Here is a 20,149-nt window from a genome sequence, read left to right as displayed (position 1 = left end):
ACCGTAGGGCGACGCGCTTAAGGTTCGATGTCGCATAAGTAGATTCGGAATATGAGATGGAGACTGAAGTTTGTTCGGAGTCTCGGATGGGATCTAGGACATCACGAGGAGGTCCGGAATGGTCCGGAGAATAAGATTCATATAAGGGAAGTTGATTTCTAGGTTTCAGAAAAGTTCAGGATTTTTCCGGTGAAAGACTGGAAGGTTCTAGAAGGTTCCGGAGGGGTCCACCATGGGGCCCACGACCTAGGGGGGCGTACATGGGCCGAGGGGGTGCTTCCTAGCCCTAATGGGCCAGGCCCACCAAGCCTCAAAGGCCCAGGCCGGCCACCCCTTAGGGTTTCCCCAAAACCCTAAAGGGGGATCAACTTGGGGGGCAAGTTTCCCCCCTCCCCCTTGTGGCCGCCGGCCCTAGATGATATGGGGGCGTGGGGGGGCCACCCCAACCGACCTCCCCCCCTATATAAAGAGGGGAGGGGGCAGGGGGCGCACCCCATCCTCCAGACCAAGCCCTGTCCGCCCCTCTCTCCTCCACCATATGCTGCTCCGGCTTAGGCGAAGCCCTGCAGTTTTCCCCCTCAACCACCACCACCACGCCGTCGTGCTGCTGGGATTTGGAGGAGATCTACCACACCTCCGCTGCCCGCTGGAACGGGGAGAGGAAGGGCTTCATCGAAACCGTACGCGCGACCGAGTACGGAAGTGCTGCCGAATTGCAGCACTGGGGATGATCGTCTACACCAACAACGAGATCTAATCTCGTAGGCTTTGGAAATCTTCGAGGGTTAGTCTCACATGCATCTCGTTGCTTCGATCTTCATAGATTAGATCTTGGCTTTTCCTAGATTGGATCTTGGATTTATTCGTCTTGCGGTAGGAATTTTTTCTTTTCTATGCTACGAACCCCATCACCTCTGAAGTTCAAGAGAAGACTAGAAGTAAAAAAATCGAAAGATTCAAGCATCACAGTTATACAACAATTAATCTTATTCCGGGACAAGCACATTAAACTAAGAATGACACCTAGGCTTTCGAGAAAGTGCTCGAAGAACGGATGGTGACTGTAACATCCCAATATTTTTAAAATTTAAAAAGTTCATGCATTTTTTCCATGCATACATGCACTTATTCGAGTTCTTGAAGTGTGGCAACACTACCTTTGGCCAAAAGGTTTTGTCATTTACTCAGACCATGAATCTTTAGTTTGTGTACTTTGCATCTTGCGGGATGGTGGGATGAAGCGGCCGGGGCTAACTTTACATGACCGCGTCTCATGAGACTTGCTCCACGCTTGACAGGCAACTTGTATTGCATAAGTGGCTTTGCGGGTGTTTGTCTCTCCCACCATAGTGAAGATTGCAATTTGCACTTTCTATTGTCAACACTAGTATCAGCGTTGTGTTTCATGTTCGTAGGTAGATTGGATCTTACTCGAAAAGCCTAAACCACGTAAAATATGCAAACCAAATTAGAGGCGTCTAACTTGTTTTTGCAGGGTTTGGTGATGTGATATGGCCATGATGTGATGATGATTATATTTGATGTATGAGATGTTCATTATTGTATTATTGCAACCAGCAGGAGCCTAATGGTTGTCCTTAAATTTGTTAAGACCTGCGTGTCTATTCATCATCTAATAGCTTTATTTCAAGTAGTTGTTATAGTAGCTATAAGTGATGGACAACCATGAAGCGGTGCCATGGACCTTAGTGCAATGCTGGTGATGATGGAGATCATGCTCGTGTGCTTCGGATATGGAGATCAAAAGCACAAGAAGAAATGCCATATCATATCACATATTATGAATTGCATGTGATGTTAATCCTTTATGCATCTTATCTTGCTTAGATCGCGACGGTAGCATTATAAGATGATCCCTCACATGAATATCAAGATAATTAAGTGTTCTCCCCTCGTATGCACCGTTGCTACAGTTCGTCGTCTCGAAGCATCTCGTGATGATCGGATGTGATAGATTCTACGTTCACATACAACGGGTGTAAGCCATGTTGCACACGCAGAAATACTTGGGTTTGCTTGACGAGCCTAGCATGTACAGACATGGTCTCGGGACAACGGAAACCGAAAGGTTGAACACGAGTCATATGGATGATATGATCAACATGTTGATGTTCACCATTGAAGCTACATCATCTCACGTGATGATCGGTTTTGGTGTAGTGGATGTGGATCGTGTGCCACTTAACAACTATGAGGGATGTTATATTGTTGCCTGCCAAAACTCACCGGCGAGCAGTGGTTAAGCAACACGAAGAGCCGGGAGACTCCCACGACCGCTTAGTGGACCCTGGCGTCTCGCGTCATCCCGCAAGTTTCTAGCACACGTCCTGGCGGTTGCAAGGGCGTGCCACCTGACCTAGACCTGATCAGGAAGGTGTTGGATTGCTTCGATTAGTCTCCTGCATGGTAGACACGTAAACATTAAATACGAGCCCTATCGGCTCTCAGGTTGCCCTGCGGATCGGCTCAAAGAGCCGATCGCCCCATGGTTCACGTTGGATTTACAATGACATGGGGCTCCTGCTTGATCAAAACCAAGCTAGACCAATCTACGACAGTTTAGGGTTTTCACCGCATAACCGGAACATCCTACGCGTAGTTGGGCCTAGCAGATACGAAAGATTATGGAAACTATCCCTAGAAGAGGCCTAAAAACCAACATTAAGTCAATTCCCGGAACATCCCTTATAGGAACGGTAAACAACACCTAACGCACTACCGGATCGTCCAACCCCAGCATAAGGCCTAATCATGCAGATATTAAAATAATCCTTGAAGAACAAGGAGCAACTATAACAGATCGGATCTACTAAGTAACGAACAAGCAAGGTGCAGCCCTTACACATAGATAGGTATAAGGGCAGCTAGATATCAAGGGACGACATTGCTAAGCAAATAAGCATAAGAAAAGCATCAATGCAAGCCCCTGAACATCTACGATAAATAGTGCTACTCGCCATCAACAACGCTTCAGCACGAGTAACACAAGGTAATCGAATAAACGTGTACTGCCTAGATCGCAAGATGCGATCTAGGCAGCATGATGCTTACCCGGAAGAAACCCTCGAAATAAGGGGTGGCGATACGCCTGGTTTGTGTTTGTTGTGAACGTGATTGTCCTCCTTTTCTCGATAACCCTAGATACATATTTATAGTCCAGGGGACTTTCTAATTCAGGCGTGCACCTACCGTGCACGAGTTAAACTCCAACTTCTAAACTAAGATGCGATCTACTATAATACAGATACACGGGCAATCTAGCCCAAACTCTCGTGCAAGGCCGCTTCAAAGATGCTCCACATGTACATCCTTCAAGCCCATCTCAATTACGGCCTATCTCCTGATTTGGCCAAAATCTGGTGATAACACATGCCCCCCTGGTTTTGGTAATGATAATTTCAAAACCACTCTGTTTTTCCTTCGAAGGGTCATGTCGTGGCAGAGCAGAACCGTTGCAATATTCTTCATCATGACGCCTTGTCTTCTCACCTTCTCTGCACGATTTGACAGTTTTGGCACCACATCCTCGAAAACTGCTCGAGCATTAAATCTCTAACCCATCTCCTTTTATTTAACCGCATCGAACAGTTCTCCTCTTCATCCCCTTCGCATTAGCACTCCAAAAGCCCACCTCTGCCACCATGTCTTCTTCTTCTTCCTCCTCCTCTTCATCGGGTCTTTCCTACGTGTCCTCTCCCCTTCGAGAGTCGACACCAGAGTGGGGTACGCAGGCGGCGTACGACATCCTCGCCCCAACGGCGTGGGACAATGAAGACCACGACTCCTCCGTCTGGTCCGAGGATGACAAATCCTTGACTGACGGGGAGAGTGACCTCCGCTTCCTCGCCGACGGGGAAACGGAGGAGGAGAGCGATGACGATCGCTTCTCCTGGGCCAACTTCACCTCCTCCGAAGAGGAGAAGGAGGAAGAGGATGAGGAGGACGACACCTCCTCTGACGAGCCGCCGGCCAAGCGCTTCTGTCCCTGGCCGGGAAACCTCAGCGACTTCGACAGCGACGACGACGCTGACGAGGAGGACGAGGACAACGAGGGTCCTGTCGGCGGCCGCTGCAGCAGCGACGACGAGCCCGCCGGGAGTAGTGCCGACAGCGGCGGCGATGGTGATGACGAGGGCAGCGACGGCCCATAGCTAGGATCCTTAGCATAGGATCAGTAGTAGTAGATGGGGCAATGTATCCCCTAGCTCTTCCTTTTGAGAGCAATCAGCTCTTCTATGTAAGAAATCCCAGTATTAATGAAGAACTCCCTTTGATTTTGCCATGAAGAACTTCCTTTAATTTTGCCGATTTCCTTTATGCTAATTTAGCCGATTTCCCCTCATACCGATTTTGCCGATTGTCAACTTGGTCAATGCTCAATGAGCCGATGGCAACGCATCGGTCCTTCATGATAAATTGCAAGACGAGGTCAACTCGGTTATCCCCTCAACGGTAACTTGCAACCCTTGCTCAAATTCAGATCCCAAATTTCCAATCGAACAGGCCCAGTCCGCAGCCGCGCGAATTCCAAATTTTGGACTCCAAAACACCTGAGCATACTGTTCGATTTAACGGCAAAACTCCTGAAATAATGCCTGGTCTTATCATTAACTTTAGGTTTCAGACATCTTTCTGCCGAATCCTTCTCTTCCAAATCCCCTTTGCCTTCAGGAGAGCTCCAGGACCGTTGCTGAATCAACTCGAATGCTGAAGCTGATACTTCTACAGGACAGGCACCACTTGTCCACAAATTTTCTTTTTGATAGTTTGCAGCGATGTTTACAACCCTGCCCTGTTTCTTTGCAGCAACAAGATAGTCCAGAGCCTATTAATAATGATGGCTCCTTCTTCACATTCCTCCCACCAGCTCCTGTGGTTCTCTCCTGCAAGAACTCACCATCTTTCAAAAAAGTTGTGATGCGGAGCCAGCCGATTCCAACAAAATCGGCTCCCTAGAGCAAAGAATCTTCAGGGCAAGCTGCCCCCCGAGCCTCAGTCAGGGCGAGAACAGCAATGAGCCAGCCAAATGTGCCACCATCGGCTTCCAAGTTGTAATGCAGAGCCAGCCGATTCCAACAAAATCGGCTCCCCAGAGCAAAGAACCTTCAGGGCGAGCTGCCCCCCGAGCCTCAATAAGGACGAGAACAGACGGTGAGCCAGCCAAATGTGTCACCATCGGCTTTTAAGATAAGGCCAGCCCCGAAGCTGCTGCCTCTTCGGCTCCATCTTTTTGGGCAGATTGATGCAACTTCCAGTGAGGATGTTGATGAAGTTCTGATGCTCTCCACAACTCTGGACGTAACAACCTTTGAAAGTGACATCGACCAAGTCGACACCTTAGCCAAGCCCCAGGCAAAAATGCCACAGCCGATTGCTTCGTCATCGGCTGTTCTCCTGGTCCTAGAAGAGATATGCTCTCTTCGTTGGGCTCATCCTTAACCTGATCTGCATGCTTATGCTGCTCTTGTTGATGGTCAGGGCTATGATCCCTCAAACTTGCCCCAGCCGATATTGCAGACGAGTGTCAGCGGCTTGTGATCCTTGAAGAGAGGATCTGAGTCATCAAACAATTCCATTGAAGCGTCCATCCAGTAGAGCCTCTCCATGCAACTCAATAACTGCTCCATTGAGTTTGTATCTCTTAAGTCGATGGCTGCGCATCGGCTTTTTATTCTAAAGTCGATGTATGTGCATCGGCTGTGCTTAAAAAATTTGTATTTTTTACGGCCGATTTATTTATGCATCGGCCCCCATACTTCAATGTCCATCATCATCAAAGAATATATCTTGAGCTGCTGGGCATTTGACAGCCACTTCAAACTTCATATCCTCATGTCTTATCCATCTGAGTGCCCCCCGAGCAGATTCTTTCAAGTAATTGAGGGTATCGGCTCTTCAGGCATCCTCTGTTAGATCAATGCTGAACCCAGGCAAAACGTATGTCGAGGATAATTTTGGCCGGTTGCTAGAATCGGCCTCCTTTTTCATTGCAATGCTTGATGAGGGTTTACCACTTCTACGTGACATGCTTAAGATAAGATTTTTGCTTTCCATTTTTTGGGGCCGATCGCAGGGATCGGCCTCGCCACGTACGTCCATCGTCTTGGACCTTGCTACTCTGTCAGGCCGGTGGATAAGACCAGCCTCACCCCGTTTTTCGAAGCTTCGATGCGCTCACAGCCGTCCAAACTGATTCCAGAGAGCGGCTCTTGGTCGTCTGCCTCCCAAATATTCATGGCAGCTAGTGATATCTCGATTGAATCATCTCGCTCGAACGACCTCCACTTCATCTCCATCCCATTGTATGATGCATTGGTGCATTGTGGATGGAATGCAACGATTAGCGTGAATCCAATCCCTTCCTAGCAGGACGGCGTAATTGCTTTTCGTCGTCGATGATAAAGAACGGGGTAGGTATGGTTTTTCGGCCTACAGTCAGATCTACATTCAGAACACCTTTTGCTTCTGATGCTTGGCCGTTGAAATCGCTTAATGTGACGTTGGTCTTGATCAGATCGTCATTGGAGTGTCCCAAACGTCGTAGCATGGAATACGGCATTATGTTGACTGCCGCTCCCGTGTCAACCAACATCTTGCTGACAGGCTGCCCATTGATATAACCTTATCTACAGCCAATTATGGCCAGTTCACGTTCCGGACGCAATGTTAAGGTGAAGGAATCCACTTTGGATGACTATGACGGGGGACTTGCTGATATACTCCGAGCTATGTTACTCGAATTTGGGTGCGATCCCCAGATCCGAGTAATGAAGTACATGTATTATGATGGTACTGTACTAGCAAAGTGTAGAGTAGGACTCCAGTTACCTGAAGCCTTAGGTTTGAGTGCAGTTATGCCTGCAGGAGATGATAGGACAATCAGAACAGCCTATCACATAGCCATTATGTAAGCTATCACTGATATTCGTGAGCATAAGACCAAGGATTTTATTGGCTTCGAATTCGCACATATCCCACATATGGAGGAGGACGATGATCCGACTCTAAACCACTTTAAGTTTGCCAAGAGGAAACCTACAGAAGCTGCAAAATACATGGACAATTGTAGGAACCTTCTAACTTTGTATTTTCAGTTGAATCGCCATCTGGCGGGAGCAAATGATACAATGTTAGAAGAGTTTACTGAGCCAAAGGAGGAGTCAAAAGGTAAGGAGCCAATGGAGAGTGAGCCACCTACACCAGTTTACTCAACTGGTGACTACATAGACATAGATACTCCTGAACCACAACCAACACCACAAACACCTAGGTACTTCCCTAGTAGTTCCTACGGTGGATATGAGGGAGGAGAGGAATCCGGGAACAACCAATGCTCGGAGACTCCAATTGAGAACTCCACTGGATGGCGTTGGGGATCATTCATGGGAAATTATGAAGATCCGGTGAGGTGTGATCCGGAGATAGATCAGGACGCTGTAGATCAGTACCACAACCATCACTATGAGTTGGGAGATTAACAGGAGTACCCTATAGTGATAGAGTCCGATTCCGAAGGAGGGAAGGCACGTAAGGTGGTTAAGGGGGAAGGTTCAGGAAGCAGATAAAGGCATGGACCTTTCGACATGAACACCTCTGAGCACACCGAAAACGTGGCCGTTGAGGAGGAGGAGGAGGAGTATCCCATGGGGGATGCTTACGCATCACTGAATAATCATTTTATGATGACAGATTTCTCCCTGAGATCATCCTCAGACTCGGACTACCAGCCTACTGGGAGGCCATATGTTCCAGACACTATCAGGAGGACTACACGTTCGACCGGATGGGTGCCTGGGATGTACCGGGAATGAAGATACGAGTAGCCGTGCGCCCTAAAGGGTCTTTTTGCCCGACGCGGTCCAATACAATGTCCGGCGCACCGAGGCCATCCCCGCTCCATAGAGGACCCTTCAGACGCGTCAGACAGAGCGAAAAGTGAGGCGGGTTCCCATCTGGTGGCGACCACATCCATGACGGTTGCTTCTTGCCTTTATTTCTCGTCATGCCTCCCACCCCTACGCCGTCGCTCGATTTGCCGGCCGTCTCGAATGACAATTTCTCATGCATTGGACACCGCCATGACGAATGACTCGCTCACCGTCCTTTTTGTCGCCGCCGCTTCGCCAACGCGTCCCAGAACGCGCAGGCAAATCCGACGAGAAATGCATATGGAGCGCCTACCGATACACATGACGACTACCTTTGCACGAGTGAATCTACTGCCATTGAGTGCATGTATAAATTTTGCCAAGCTGTGGTGGGAATGTTTGGCAAGTACTACTTGAGAGGGCCAACTGAAGAAGAGACTACCAGGATCGTGGCCCAAAATGTAGCGAGAGGATTCCCTGGGATGATTGCAGGCATCAATTTTATGCACTAGTCATGAAAGAACTGTCTGTTTGCTTGGCAATGTATATATAGAGGGCGTCATAGATATTGCAGTGTGGTGCTTGAAGTTGTGGCAGATTATGACCTATGGATTTGACATTCTTTTTTTAGCATGGCGGGATCACACAATGAAATCAACCTGTTGCAGCGGTCTCCTGTGTTTAACGAACTAGTGGAAGGTAATGCTCCACCATGCACCTATAAGATCAATGGCCACCAATATACCAAAGGCTATTATCTAGCCGATGGTATATATCTAAAATGGCAACATTTGTCAAAACAATCCCGCAGGTCAGAAGAATTTCCACTTTCCTTCGTGACACGAGGCTTGCCGTAAGGATGTCGAGTGGGCATTCGGTGTGCTCCAAGCTCAATTTGCTATTGTTCGGTACCTGCACTAAGCTAGTCTTACGACCAAATGTGGGAGGTGATGCAGATTTGTGTGATTATGCACAACATGATCATCGAGGATGACTGCAAGAATCGGGCCAGGGCACATGTTTATCCCTATGACTATGAGTGTCAGGGCCCTCTTGCGAAAGTTGATCACGAGGTGCCTGCAGATTTTGCTGTTTTCCTCGCCATGCACGTAGAGATCCGTGACAACAATATTCACGATCAACTGCAACATGTTCTGGTTGAACATCTATGGAGGGTCAAAGGATTATCATCAATTGCGGCGGCGCCTTGATCTAGCCCAACTTGTTTGGTTTGTTGTTGATTTGTTGTATTTTCATTTGGAAATAATATTAGCAAACATATTTATTTATGTGCTATGTTTAATAACATATTTGTGTTTTCAAATACCCTAATTGAAAAGAAAAACAAATTTTAGGGCCTCGTTTGGGGGCGCGACTGGGGAGAGATGCGCTCCAAACGCGGCACCAAGCAACAATGTCCCCTAAATGTTCGATCCAACGCGATTTAGGGGCCGCTTTGGGATACGTGGCTGAAGATAATTCTATTGCTAGAGATGAGCAGTTTTAACTTTTAGAATTTGCTAAACTGAGAACTAACTTTGTGCTGAGTTAAGTTCTACGTCATCATATTAATCGTTGAGTTGCAGTATAAGTTGCAACTGAGATTTATAAGTGCAACTGAGATTTGATGATACAATTTAACCGAGTGACTCACTGAGAAATAGCCATCGAAGGGTGCCGAAGGCGCGGCAGGCAACAGGTGCTTGGTGCCGCGATTGATTTTGGCGGGCTGGAATTAGATACAAGATATAATGCTGTTGCAATCCCTGCCTTCTCAGAGCTTTGCCGCTCCGCTAGCGATGCGCGGTCTCTGCAAATGGGCCAGTAGCTTGTGGGCCTGTTGGGAACAGCTGTCTCGATGACTCGATCTCCTCTCTGGCCTTGGACGGTGCCGTCCATTCTACCCTTCTTTTCTTCTCCCAGTTGGTGACTGGTGGCTTTGCTGGATCCTTCGTGGATTTGACCGAGCTCTGGGTTTCTCTGGATCGGATCTCCGATGCTCTTCCCTTGCTGCCGGTGATTTCTGGAGGTCGTTTCTCCCTCGCCGCCGGTGGCTCTTCTTTTCCTGCTGGCGGTTGAGAGCCACGAAACTCTCCTCTTCTAAACATTCCTCTCCCATGTCATTAGTCTTCACGGATACGCCAGCGCAGATCTCCTCGCCGGATTACCAGTCCAGTTCCGAGCGGCGACAAGATTGACCGAACGGCGGCGGCGGTGGTCTCGCTGGAGCTTGGGGGGAGGAGGAGGGGGACGATTTCTCGCGGGGCGAGGCGAGGCGCTGCCCACGACGTTTTGGTTGGCCGCGATGGCGAGCTTCCAGCGGCAGCTGTGGGGCAGACGAGTTCCTGATGGCGAGGTGGAGACCGATTTCCGAGATGCGCCGGCCAGGTACAGCCATGAGGAGCCCCTTTCCTAAACGGGTGGAGCAGCCGCTTCCCGAGTTCATCGGCAGGCAGTGGCTGAACCACCGCCCCACTCCCTCTACTTCCATATGCTCTCTGCTCTCCTGTACGCATCTATCTAATTTTATGCAGTGTTTGAGGAACAGGGGGCGGCAGCCAGAACATGAGCAGAATAAAGGTAGAAATCTGAGTTCTCTTATTTGCCTTCCTTCCTGCGAATTTCGTTATCTGAAGGCCGTTAGGAACAATGCATATCTGATTAGCTGATATTGATTAATTCCCAAAGCTATGTTTCACGTGGTTGCTTCATCCCGTGGATGATAGCTTGCACCCTTTTTGTGAATTGTTTGAAGTTGATCGATGGTGACAGTGTTGTTAGGACACTGAATATTGTAAATAAGGATGGGATTTATTGTAGATATTGTACATATAGGATAGGAGAGGTTTCTTCTGAAATGCAGATTGAAAGCGGTAAAGTTTTCCCATTGTTACAACTTCCAGTTCTTTAGCGAGCAACATCATATTCATTACGTCTCTTTGCATTACTTAGAATCGAGCAATAATAATTGTCATTTCAAATTCATGTAAGCTACTAATCAGCCTTGTTATTAGATTTCAGAAACTAAAACATCATGTGTTATGTACATGCAAAAAGATGGATATCTCTCACAAAGACATGGTTTACTGATTAGCGACATGATCTTCTACAGAACTATTGATTAGCGACATCTACTACGAACCAGTCTTGCACCTTGTCTCCGCTGCGGCGTCAATTCCATCTGGCCGACCGTCGTGCCCCATCTTTCCACATCGCTTGCTGAACGTCCAACGTCCTCTGGGTGTCCCGCCTTTCTTCCTGGCTGGCCAGTCCAGCACAGCCTCCTATCTCGCTGCCGGTCCCATTCCATTTTTTCTTTGAATGAATCTGATTAAGTTTCTTCTCTGTTGTCACCAGCATACCAAGTATCAGGTCCTTGCTATTATATTGGCTATAACCACTATTCATAAGTGAAACTATGTGGTACCATGCTACTGTAGGTTATGCGGTTTCTGTTGCTTCATTATTTAACTACATTGCTGATATATATGAGTAATCATTGTTAATAATAGTAAATTGTTATATCATTATTTTGGTAAAAAGGTATTTCAACTTGCATCCATACAAATAAACATGTATGGAAAGCGTACAATAGGTGAACTGAAGGAAATAAAATTAAAAGGAATCAGGTCAGTGAAGGTAAGGAGTGAATTATCTCAATAGTTCCACGTTCCCGGATAAAGGCTGTCTACATGTTTCAAATATGTTCTAAAAATTCATTAGGTGTTCAGAGTTTATGATGGCATGTGATATTTTATTTAGGTAATAATACTGCAATTGTTTGCAACTAATATTTTTTTTTGTACCAATCATGCATCCAAGCGATTGATGACAAGAGCATGCATCTCTCAAAAAGTTAGTGGTTATACTCTAGGTGAAGTAGTTATTTTACATAGGAACATCATTTGATATATTATCCATTGTTTCTGTTGGATTAAAATGTTATCAATTTATATGCAATCGAAATTCTCCTGATGCAAATTCTCTTTTATATTTCTTTTTTGAGTTTATTTTAATTCTTTCTCTGTCCGCGATATGTGAGTGTTTTGAAGCGATTTGGTTACAGGTAGCATGTTGAAAGGAAAGGAAATGCTGTTGTGATGATGCATCAATTGGGCACACACATCTTTTGTGATCTAAGTTTGCACACGGCATTTCCTATGTAGGCTTACCTCATAGTCCATAGCATTAACCGTCATAGACATTTGTTAGAGAAACATCTATTACTATACCTTTATATGGCTTTCATTAGATCTCACGTTGAATACATTCCTATCGTAAAATACTATTGCTCAACCTAGGGTCATATACAGAAATTATGAACTAGCTAACAGAGCTGATATATTTGTGACTCATAAACATTAGAACAATTGCCTAGCTACCTATCCAGGGCAACTTTGTTATAGGCATTTTTTTTGATAGTATAGCTGGTTAGTGTTTTATGTGTAATATGAAAAAAAAATCACACCTTGAAACTTTTGGTTACATGATTCTAATACATTGCGTCAGATATACAAGTACTCAATACTCTAATTTTTTATCACCCCAGATGTCTTAAGTTTCTCTGGATGGTATCCTCCAGGCCTACTGTACTTTGACTTTATGATATTGAGTTGTTTCTAGAAAGCTATCATTCAGAAACCCATTGAGAAATAAATATTGGATAAAGTGAAAAGACCTATAAATTACATGATTATGATGTATGCTTCACTTTTTGTTCAGTAAGTTGATAGGAGCTCCAAAATGAGTTTACTTTGATGTGCTAGGGATAGAATCAGGTGGCCACACTTCCAAATTAAATCATGCAATGTAGATGTTGCAAATGAAAGTTTCTGATTGATATTATTTTGTGCGAGTTTAATTTTCAGATATGGTCATTTATAGGTTCTCTTGGAAGGCCCAAATTGCTATCAACCTCAACATCTCTAAACAATTTCTCCGAGCCTTCAATGTAGCAATCAAAAAGCCAGTGGGGCTATGGGATGAAGTAGATACAACACTTCCGACCACTATTTCTTCTGGATGCAAAACTCACTCCAACATGTAATAAGTTACATCTCAAGCCCAATATCGAGCAATTTTAGTAATTTGCCACCGCGTGATTTCTCTGACAAATATTTATTTTTCATAGTTCATTTTTATGTGTAATATTTCATAGACTTAAAATAAAGAAGATGGCATCAATGTTATTGTTTGCCTTCTCCATTATGTTACTCTTGGTGCCATATTCTTCCCAAATACTCCCCATCTCCACATTCGTTTTCTTATAATTTGGCTCATATGTTTTCCCTTTTATGTTATTATTTCTTATGTTTGATTTGTTTTGGAGGTTCCCAATTCAACATTTCTCCTCGAGTTATTAATCGAAGGAAACTTCTCCCATGTTCAAGCATTTTGTAGGAGGCATGCCTCTAGAGAATCAGTTTTTATTTCACCCTTTTCATCAGCACCTATATTTGAAATATATAAAAGGCTATAAGGGTTATACATGTGATGGCAGAGGCTATCGACCAATGTGGCCCGGTCTTGTGCAGCGGGCCATGGTGGTTGATCCAATCAATCTGAACAAAATAGATTCCTAATTTTCTAAATTTTTTAAAAATCCTCCAAAATTCATTCAAAAAAAACTAGAGCACTACTGCAACATTATTAGGGTCTTCTAAAAAAACCAGTCAACATTTAAAATGCACGGAAATAAAAGCAAACTTTTTGAGTCCTCTACAATTAATGGAGAGATAATAGCACATTTAAGACCAATTTCTAGGTCTTCTAAAACTCATGCAAAACGGCAGACTGTCTTTTATATAGTATTTTAGGCCATCTAAAATTCGTAACGAAAAAATTATTTTTTTATTAGTTGAAAATAGAAAATGCTTGCCTTATGAATCTGCAAAGGACTAACAATATTATTTCTATCACCAAGATGAGCCGCCCCAGACTCATGAGACTACGGTGGTCTAAAAACTACACTTTCCACTTAATGAGGCAAAGCTTTTGTCTCCGTTTCAAAAAAAAAAAAAACTCCACATCATAGAAAAGACCGAGAAAATGTACACTTTCATAACCATCTGAAGGATGAAGATGGCATAGACGCAAAGCCATGAAAAGAATTCCGAGTAATATACCTAAAGCAGAGACTTTACATTTGCTCAACCAAATTGGCCAATGTCAAGAGTTTAACATTTATAGTAAAATGTAGCTATGTCTAGATGATAACAATGTTGGTTTAATTATTCTTTACGGATTTAATTAAAGCCTTAAGAATACAAGCAAATCCACTCTAGCTAAACTCTAACACGCCGTCCTTACAATGCACATGTATCCCTTCATCACTACCATTGAAGCCTCCTTTGTATATCATGTAGAAACAATAAATCATACCTATCAATGCACACCACTAGACATTAAGGAAAATAAGTGTACCGACATAGGTAACTAAGCTGTAATTCTCAAGTTAAGATGAACATTCGATCAAGACGAAAACAAAACACATCATATATGACGAAAACAAAACACAACATATATCCAGTTATCACTGCCTCTTAAACGCCAGCCTGTATAATGCACAAAAACGAGTAATCATAGCAATCAATGCACCTAACTATACATCAAGTAAAATAAGGGTGCCAATAGCGCTAATTAAGTTGCTATATTTAATTTGGGATGAGCGTTCGATTTAGAGAAACATAACAAAGCTAAAACATCCACCACAGGTTCCACTAACACTTATTCCATACAATACTGCAACAAGACATACAAGACATCATACACACACGTCGTACATAAAGCTACCACCACTACGCCCCATATATGCCATCTCTGCAAACAACTGCAAAAACCGCAGCTAAAGATCGCTGCACCAACTACCTAAACTACATATGGGCGGCCACGACACTAGACAAGGAACACTACAAGTCACAAATAAAAAAAAAACACGTCTAGCCTGCACGCCCATCCTGGCTTCTTGCCGCCACAAACTTCTTGGTCGCCACGTTGATCTTGTCCAGCATCCGCACCGACAGCGCCTGCATGCCATCGATCAACTAGGAAAAATCAGCTACCATGCTGCCCGTGCGGCCTAGACTAGCAAATGCCTCGGAGCAGAGCTCCTCACAAGTGCCCTAGATCAAAAGCAGGTCATCACCCATCCCTGCTTCAGTAGCCTCACATTCTCAGCCGCCCACTGCATCTCACGAACGTGGCAATCTAAGCAACATGAAGCCGAAGTGTCTGGCGACGCATCCAACTAACACACCTCCAAATTGCATCTACAAAAATGACACTGCGGTGCCACCGTAGAGCACGGATAAGCCCCGTTATCGCATCCTCCTCTGCCTGCGATGCACTCCCCACCACCCGGCTCTTGGAACTCAGTGCCCCGGAGCAACCAGGGTGACACCTCCTATGAACACGGATCTCCACCACTGTGACAAAGCCTTCATTGTCCCAATAGGTGCGGTACCTCGTGCCTGTGCCACCGGCCCGCAGCAAGGCTTCGCCCAACGTCATCCTGCTCGAAATTCACGCCACGATATGTTCATGTCTAGCCAGAAACAATAGATTGGTAAACAAAAGATACATAAAAATAAGGTCACCACGAAATCAGAAAATTAGACCTTATTTTCATGTCTAGCCAGAAACCATCCTCAGGAGCTAATCACTTACTGGAGGCGAACGCAATGCGCCTTCCCTCGCAAGCCCATGAAATGGTGTCCCCTGGATCAGGACGTTATGCTCTATACCTACTATCTCACCATCACCGTCGAAAGGAAACAGCAGCAGCAATACTGCCAATTCCATCACCCAGCGGAGGTGCTAGCAGAACCGCTCATCCACCCACCACCTGTGTCAGCCCTAACACCATCATGCACATGCACGGACACGGCTGCCACACCGACCAACTCTTCCCTCCTCGCGTTCAGCGCACTTCCTCCAACTATACACGCATCACAGAGACCAGACACACACATACACACGAGTACTACTCTAAGCAGACATATGCAAAACACAAAAAAGAGGTATGGAAGCCAACGCGATTTATCTAGCGGCACCGTGACCTACCGGTCATGTTTGGGCCGTTCGTTTTTCGTTCGCGATGCGCGCTGCTCCAACGGTAGTTTTGTTTAATAGTATTATGTACTTCGTATGCGGCAGTGAAAATACGTACCAAGGCGCGTACCTGTCGGTGCCCCGTATAATTTCCCCCCATCGTCGTCCTGTTTTGTCGTTTGACCTAGACTAGATTTGGCGGCCAGGAGGAGATCCCCTTTCGCCCACTCCCCACAGAGGAGCCCTAGCTCTGGTGGCGGCGGTAAGCCTTCTTCTCCGGTGCCGTCGACTCCATCGGAAAGTCTTATCCCAGGTATGGTTAACTCCCCACACTCATCTCTAGGTTAATATCTGGTGGCGGCGGGCAGCCTTTCCTTTGATTCTCTCGTGCTGATTTAACCCGCATTGTTCTGCTGAACTCCCCACATAGTTCAGTAATTAATAGACTGTAGTATTGGTTCATGTCTTCTGAACCATAGTTTGCTGTGCCAACTTCCCACTGAATCATTATCTGATTTTCGTGAAACCATTGTGCGAACGGTGGCTCAAAACTAGTCTACAGGTTCTTGAAAACTACTGAAGTGTGTGCTAGTATATACTATATAGCTTCGGTGTTCCATTCTAAATTAGAATTTTGCTCAGGTCTACTGATATTTCTGAAGATTTTGACAACATTATTCGGAAAACACCCGATACAGATTCCCATCTTTGAAAACCAGAACTATTTTTGTTGTGGCTAGAATGAAAACTGAGAAGAGAGACTTGGGGCTGGCATCTCTGTGAAATTCATGCAAATAATCAGTCTGCATTCATGATGTATGCTTCAGATATAAGCAGTGCAAACTGTAATTTAACTGCCCGTGTATAAGAAACTGTCCGGTGAAATGTTTGGTGTCTTTCTAATGTTTTGTAGTGCAGTCTTCCTGTATCCATCCTCCCTTGAGCATTGTATAAAGTGCTTCATTGTGGAGTTGGTAATTGACAGCCACAAGTGCTTCGTTCATGTTGGTAGTCACTTACACACATCTCATGAGAACTTCTCCTGGTGATTGTGCAGGGGCAATGGGAATGAGATTGACTCTATAGCCACAACAGAGGCAATCCCTGTTGTTGGTACACCTGGTGGGAGAGCTGGAGTTCATCAAACAAGGTTCTGCAGCGTGTGCAAGTCTCCAGACCATGACATGATGACATGCCAAACAGTTGACAGACCTGCAGAAAATGCTACTAAAAAATCCAAGAAACAAAAGTTGAGATAGCTATGTATCTATTTTAATGATTTGTAGGTGAAACTATCTTGGTTTCTTAACCATTATCTTACATTGTGACTTTAGTATTTCGTATTTGCGTCAACATATTGCGTTTCATTGAAAAATGCAAGGCATATCATGTTCATTTCTTACATTTTGCTTTGTGGAACATGTGTGAATTTTCTTGTCTGGTCAACAAACATGTCAGATGTTATCCAGATGATAAATGTCGACTTCTATTTTTTGATATTCCTGATACTATCAACGAATGCATTCTTGCCAGCTAGAAGGATTTTACAAAATTCCTCTGCAAGATGTTTAAGATTGTTGCTTGAAAAAAAAAAGTGTACTTACAAGAAAATTGCTCTCTTAAAGATAACAGTACAACATGTACCAGGAATCATTTTCGAATAACATTCACATGTACTTGGTTCAAAGATGTACCAGGTGTGCAGGTTGTTCCTTGAGAAAAAAAAGTCTCTCAAAGATAGCACTAGCAATCTGTACCAGGAATAAGTACTCCGTAACAGACATCTACTTGGTACAGGATGTTGGCCGGCTGGAGGTGAATGAGAAGGTACAGAGGAAAAAGTGAGACTCGTCCGTCAGCGCAGTAAATACCATGATGGCCCCACCCAGAAATACGGTAGCATACTCCTGTTGTTCTAGGAAAGTGGGAAATACGAGATCTGTCGTATGGAGAGTGCACGCATCCAGTTGTTTTTGAAGGGTCGATGCTTGACCGGTAGCTACCGGCACCGCTAGAAACGCATTTCCGGTATGGAAGCACGACTGGCAGCCGGCGCGGCGAAGCGCGCTTTCCATCTAGTATGCTGAAGTTGGTTTTGCTCAGGTCCCATTCGCAATGACTTAACCGAACCTCTTCTTCCCCCTTGCCGAGACCAGATGAGATAAGCTGCCCCCCGCTTCCTCTGCGCTCCTCCATTCCATTCCCTTATCACCACCATGCTCTCCCTTCCCCACCCGCACCCGGCCTCCACCGGCCCGCGCCACCGCAAGCCCCTCGCCACCACCCACCACCACCGCCGCCGATGCACCTTCACCATTGCCGCACTCATCCTCCCCGGCGGCGGTGGGACCCCCCGGGGCAGCCCCCCCAACGGCGGCAAGCTCATACTCCCCGGTAGCAGCGGCGGAGGCGGAGGCGGAGGCCGCGGCGGTGGACTGCTCCCGCGCACCCCTCCCCCGACGGCACCGGCCCAGCTTTACCAGCCCTTCCACCCGCCCATCTCCCCCCTTCCCGCCAACTTCCGCAACCTCGACCTCACCGAGCGCCTGGCCGTGCTCCGCGACCGCATGGGCCGCTGGTACGAGTACGCGCCCCTCGTCTCCTCCCTCTTCCGAGAGGGCTTCACCCCGGCCTCCATCGAGGAGGCCACCGGCATGTCGGGCGTCGAACAGAACCGCCTCATTGTCGCCTCCCAGGTCCGCGACTCCCTCATCTCCGACGACTTCCCGCAAGATCTACTCCACCACTTCGACTCCTACGGCGGGCCTGACCTCCTCTACGAGCTCCGCTTCCTCAACGCCCGCCAGCGCCTCAAAGCCGCCAGGCACACCATCGCCAGGAACCTCGAGGCCAAGGGCGTGCGCGAGCTCGCGCGCTCCATGAAGGACTTCCCGCAGCGCCGCGGCGACGAAGGCTGGGACGCCTTCGACAGGCACTCGGCCGGCGACTGCCTCGCGTACGCGCGCTTCCGGCTCTCGCGGGAGGCCATCGCCAAGGAGAACCGCATTCCCGTGCTCGAGCGCTCACTCGACGTGGTGGAAACCGAGTCTGCCAGGGCAAGGGTGGAGCTCGAGTTGGAGAGGGCCATCAAGAAGGCCGCCGGAGTGGAAGTGGAGGAGCCCGAGGAGGACGTCAACGCGCGGCCCGCGGTGCCGGTGGTGCGGCTCATGTACGGCGAGATCTCCGAGGCGTCCATCGTGCTGCTGCTCCCGGTAGTGAAAGAGACGGACGGCGTCGAGGCCGTAGATCTCGCCCCGAGGAGGAGCAAGACGGACGCTGACCTCGGCATCGTGGAGGTGGACAAGGGGTGGGCGCGGTGGGCGGTGCTGCCAGGCTGGGCCCCCGTCATGGCGGTAGCCGACGAGGCGGTGGTGATCGAGCTGGCGGACGGCCGGGTTCTGCCATGGCGATCGGCGGATAAAGAAAGGGTGCTGGTCGTGGCCAACAGGAAACGGAAGGAGGTTGTGGATGAGGGGATATACGTGCTGGAGAAGGGAGGAAAGCTGGTCGTGGAGAGAGGCAACAAGTTGTTGGAGCAAGGCATCAGCCAGGCCGCGGCAGAGGTGGTCACCGTCGTCCGGCCACCCAAGGACGAGCAAGACGTCATCTCCGGCGACGAGTGGGACTGAGGGTTCTAGAGAGGGTTTTTGCACATGCTTTCTTTTCGATTGCTAAATTTTGCGCCGTCTCTTCATATTAGCACAGACATGCATTAGAGGATGCAGTTTCCATTCTTTGTTTTGCATATCATAGGAAGATGGCAGGTCCAATGCTTTTAGATGATGCTATCGCCAATGCTTATAATTTGCTCAAATAAGCTGTTCAGAAGATACACATATATTGTATACTTTCAGGTTACGAATTTGTCAATTTATACTGACAAATAATTTGCTGAATCATCTGTTTCCTGACGAGTAACTGAATGGCGGAAGAACTATGCTATGCCATTATGCACCAGGAATGTTGTAGCAACCAAATAATTCTCACCACCAATTTGTCAATTTATACTATATAGTACTCATAGAATGGAAGACGTGCGTAAAACACTATGAAGATCACTTCCTAACCAACCCATCTCAAGAAGCAAACAGGGGTACGCGCGTACAACATAATGAAATTCAACACCAACTGAACTAGTTTATCAGCCATTAGAACGTGATCAGAGTCCCTGTGCATGAGTCAGAATGCCATGCATATTTAACTGCTTCCAA

General features: G+C 46.6%; 2 protein-coding genes across 4 annotated transcripts; both read left to right on the top strand.

Moving 5' to 3' along the window:
- Positions 1-10,161: 10,161 nt before the first annotated feature.
- On the top strand, positions 10,162-13,102 carry LOC124650566. Of its 3 annotated transcripts, none has more exons than XR_006987048.1 (3): positions 10,162-10,277; positions 10,424-10,469; positions 11,002-13,102. XR_006987048.1 is itself a non-coding variant. In XM_047190079.1 (3 exons), the coding sequence occupies exons 1-3, from the start codon at positions 10,195-10,197 to the stop codon at positions 11,208-11,210; spliced, it is 324 nt and encodes a 107-aa protein (XP_047046035.1). In that variant the 5' UTR covers positions 10,172-10,194; the 3' UTR covers positions 11,211-13,102. The 3 variants fall into 3 exon arrangements, 1 of the variants encoding a protein (XP_047046035.1); XM_047190079.1 differs by having other exon boundaries at positions 10,172-10,277; positions 10,438-10,469; XR_006987047.1 differs by having other exon boundaries at positions 10,424-13,102.
- A 4,928-nt stretch (positions 13,103-18,030) lies between these two features.
- LOC124650565 (rubisco accumulation factor 1, chloroplastic-like) lies at positions 18,031-19,834 on the top strand. Its single transcript, XM_047190078.1, has one exon. The coding sequence runs from the start codon at positions 18,155-18,157 to the stop codon at positions 19,565-19,567; it is 1,413 nt and encodes a 470-aa protein (XP_047046034.1). The 5' UTR covers positions 18,031-18,154; the 3' UTR covers positions 19,568-19,834.
- The last annotated feature ends 315 nt before the right edge of the window (positions 19,835-20,149 follow it).

Source organism: Lolium rigidum, chromosome 4 (genome assembly GCF_022539505.1).
Source record: "Lolium rigidum isolate FL_2022 chromosome 4, APGP_CSIRO_Lrig_0.1, whole genome shotgun sequence".
Classification (NCBI taxonomy): domain Eukaryota; kingdom Viridiplantae; phylum Streptophyta; class Magnoliopsida; order Poales; family Poaceae; genus Lolium; species Lolium rigidum.
Note: the sequence above shows the minus strand (reverse complement) of the source record. Positions and strands in the feature narration are given on the sequence as shown.

Excerpts from the sequence above, each read along its gene's own strand:
- LOC124650566 (XM_047190079.1), top strand. The coding sequence starts at position 10,195 with ATGGCGAGCTTCCAGCGGCAGCTGTGGGGCAGACGAGTTCCTGATGGC. Across the intron at positions 10,278-10,437 it reads TTCCGAGATGCGCCGGCCAG|GGGGCGGCAGCCAGAACATG; the intron begins GTACAGCCATGA and ends TTTGAGGAACAG. Across the intron at positions 10,470-11,001 it reads AGAACATGAGCAGAATAAAG|AACTATTGATTAGCGACATC; the intron begins GTAGAAATCTGA and ends GATCTTCTACAG.
- LOC124650565 (XM_047190078.1), top strand. The coding sequence starts at position 18,155 with ATGCTCTCCCTTCCCCACCCGCACCCGGCCTCCACCGGCCCGCGCCAC.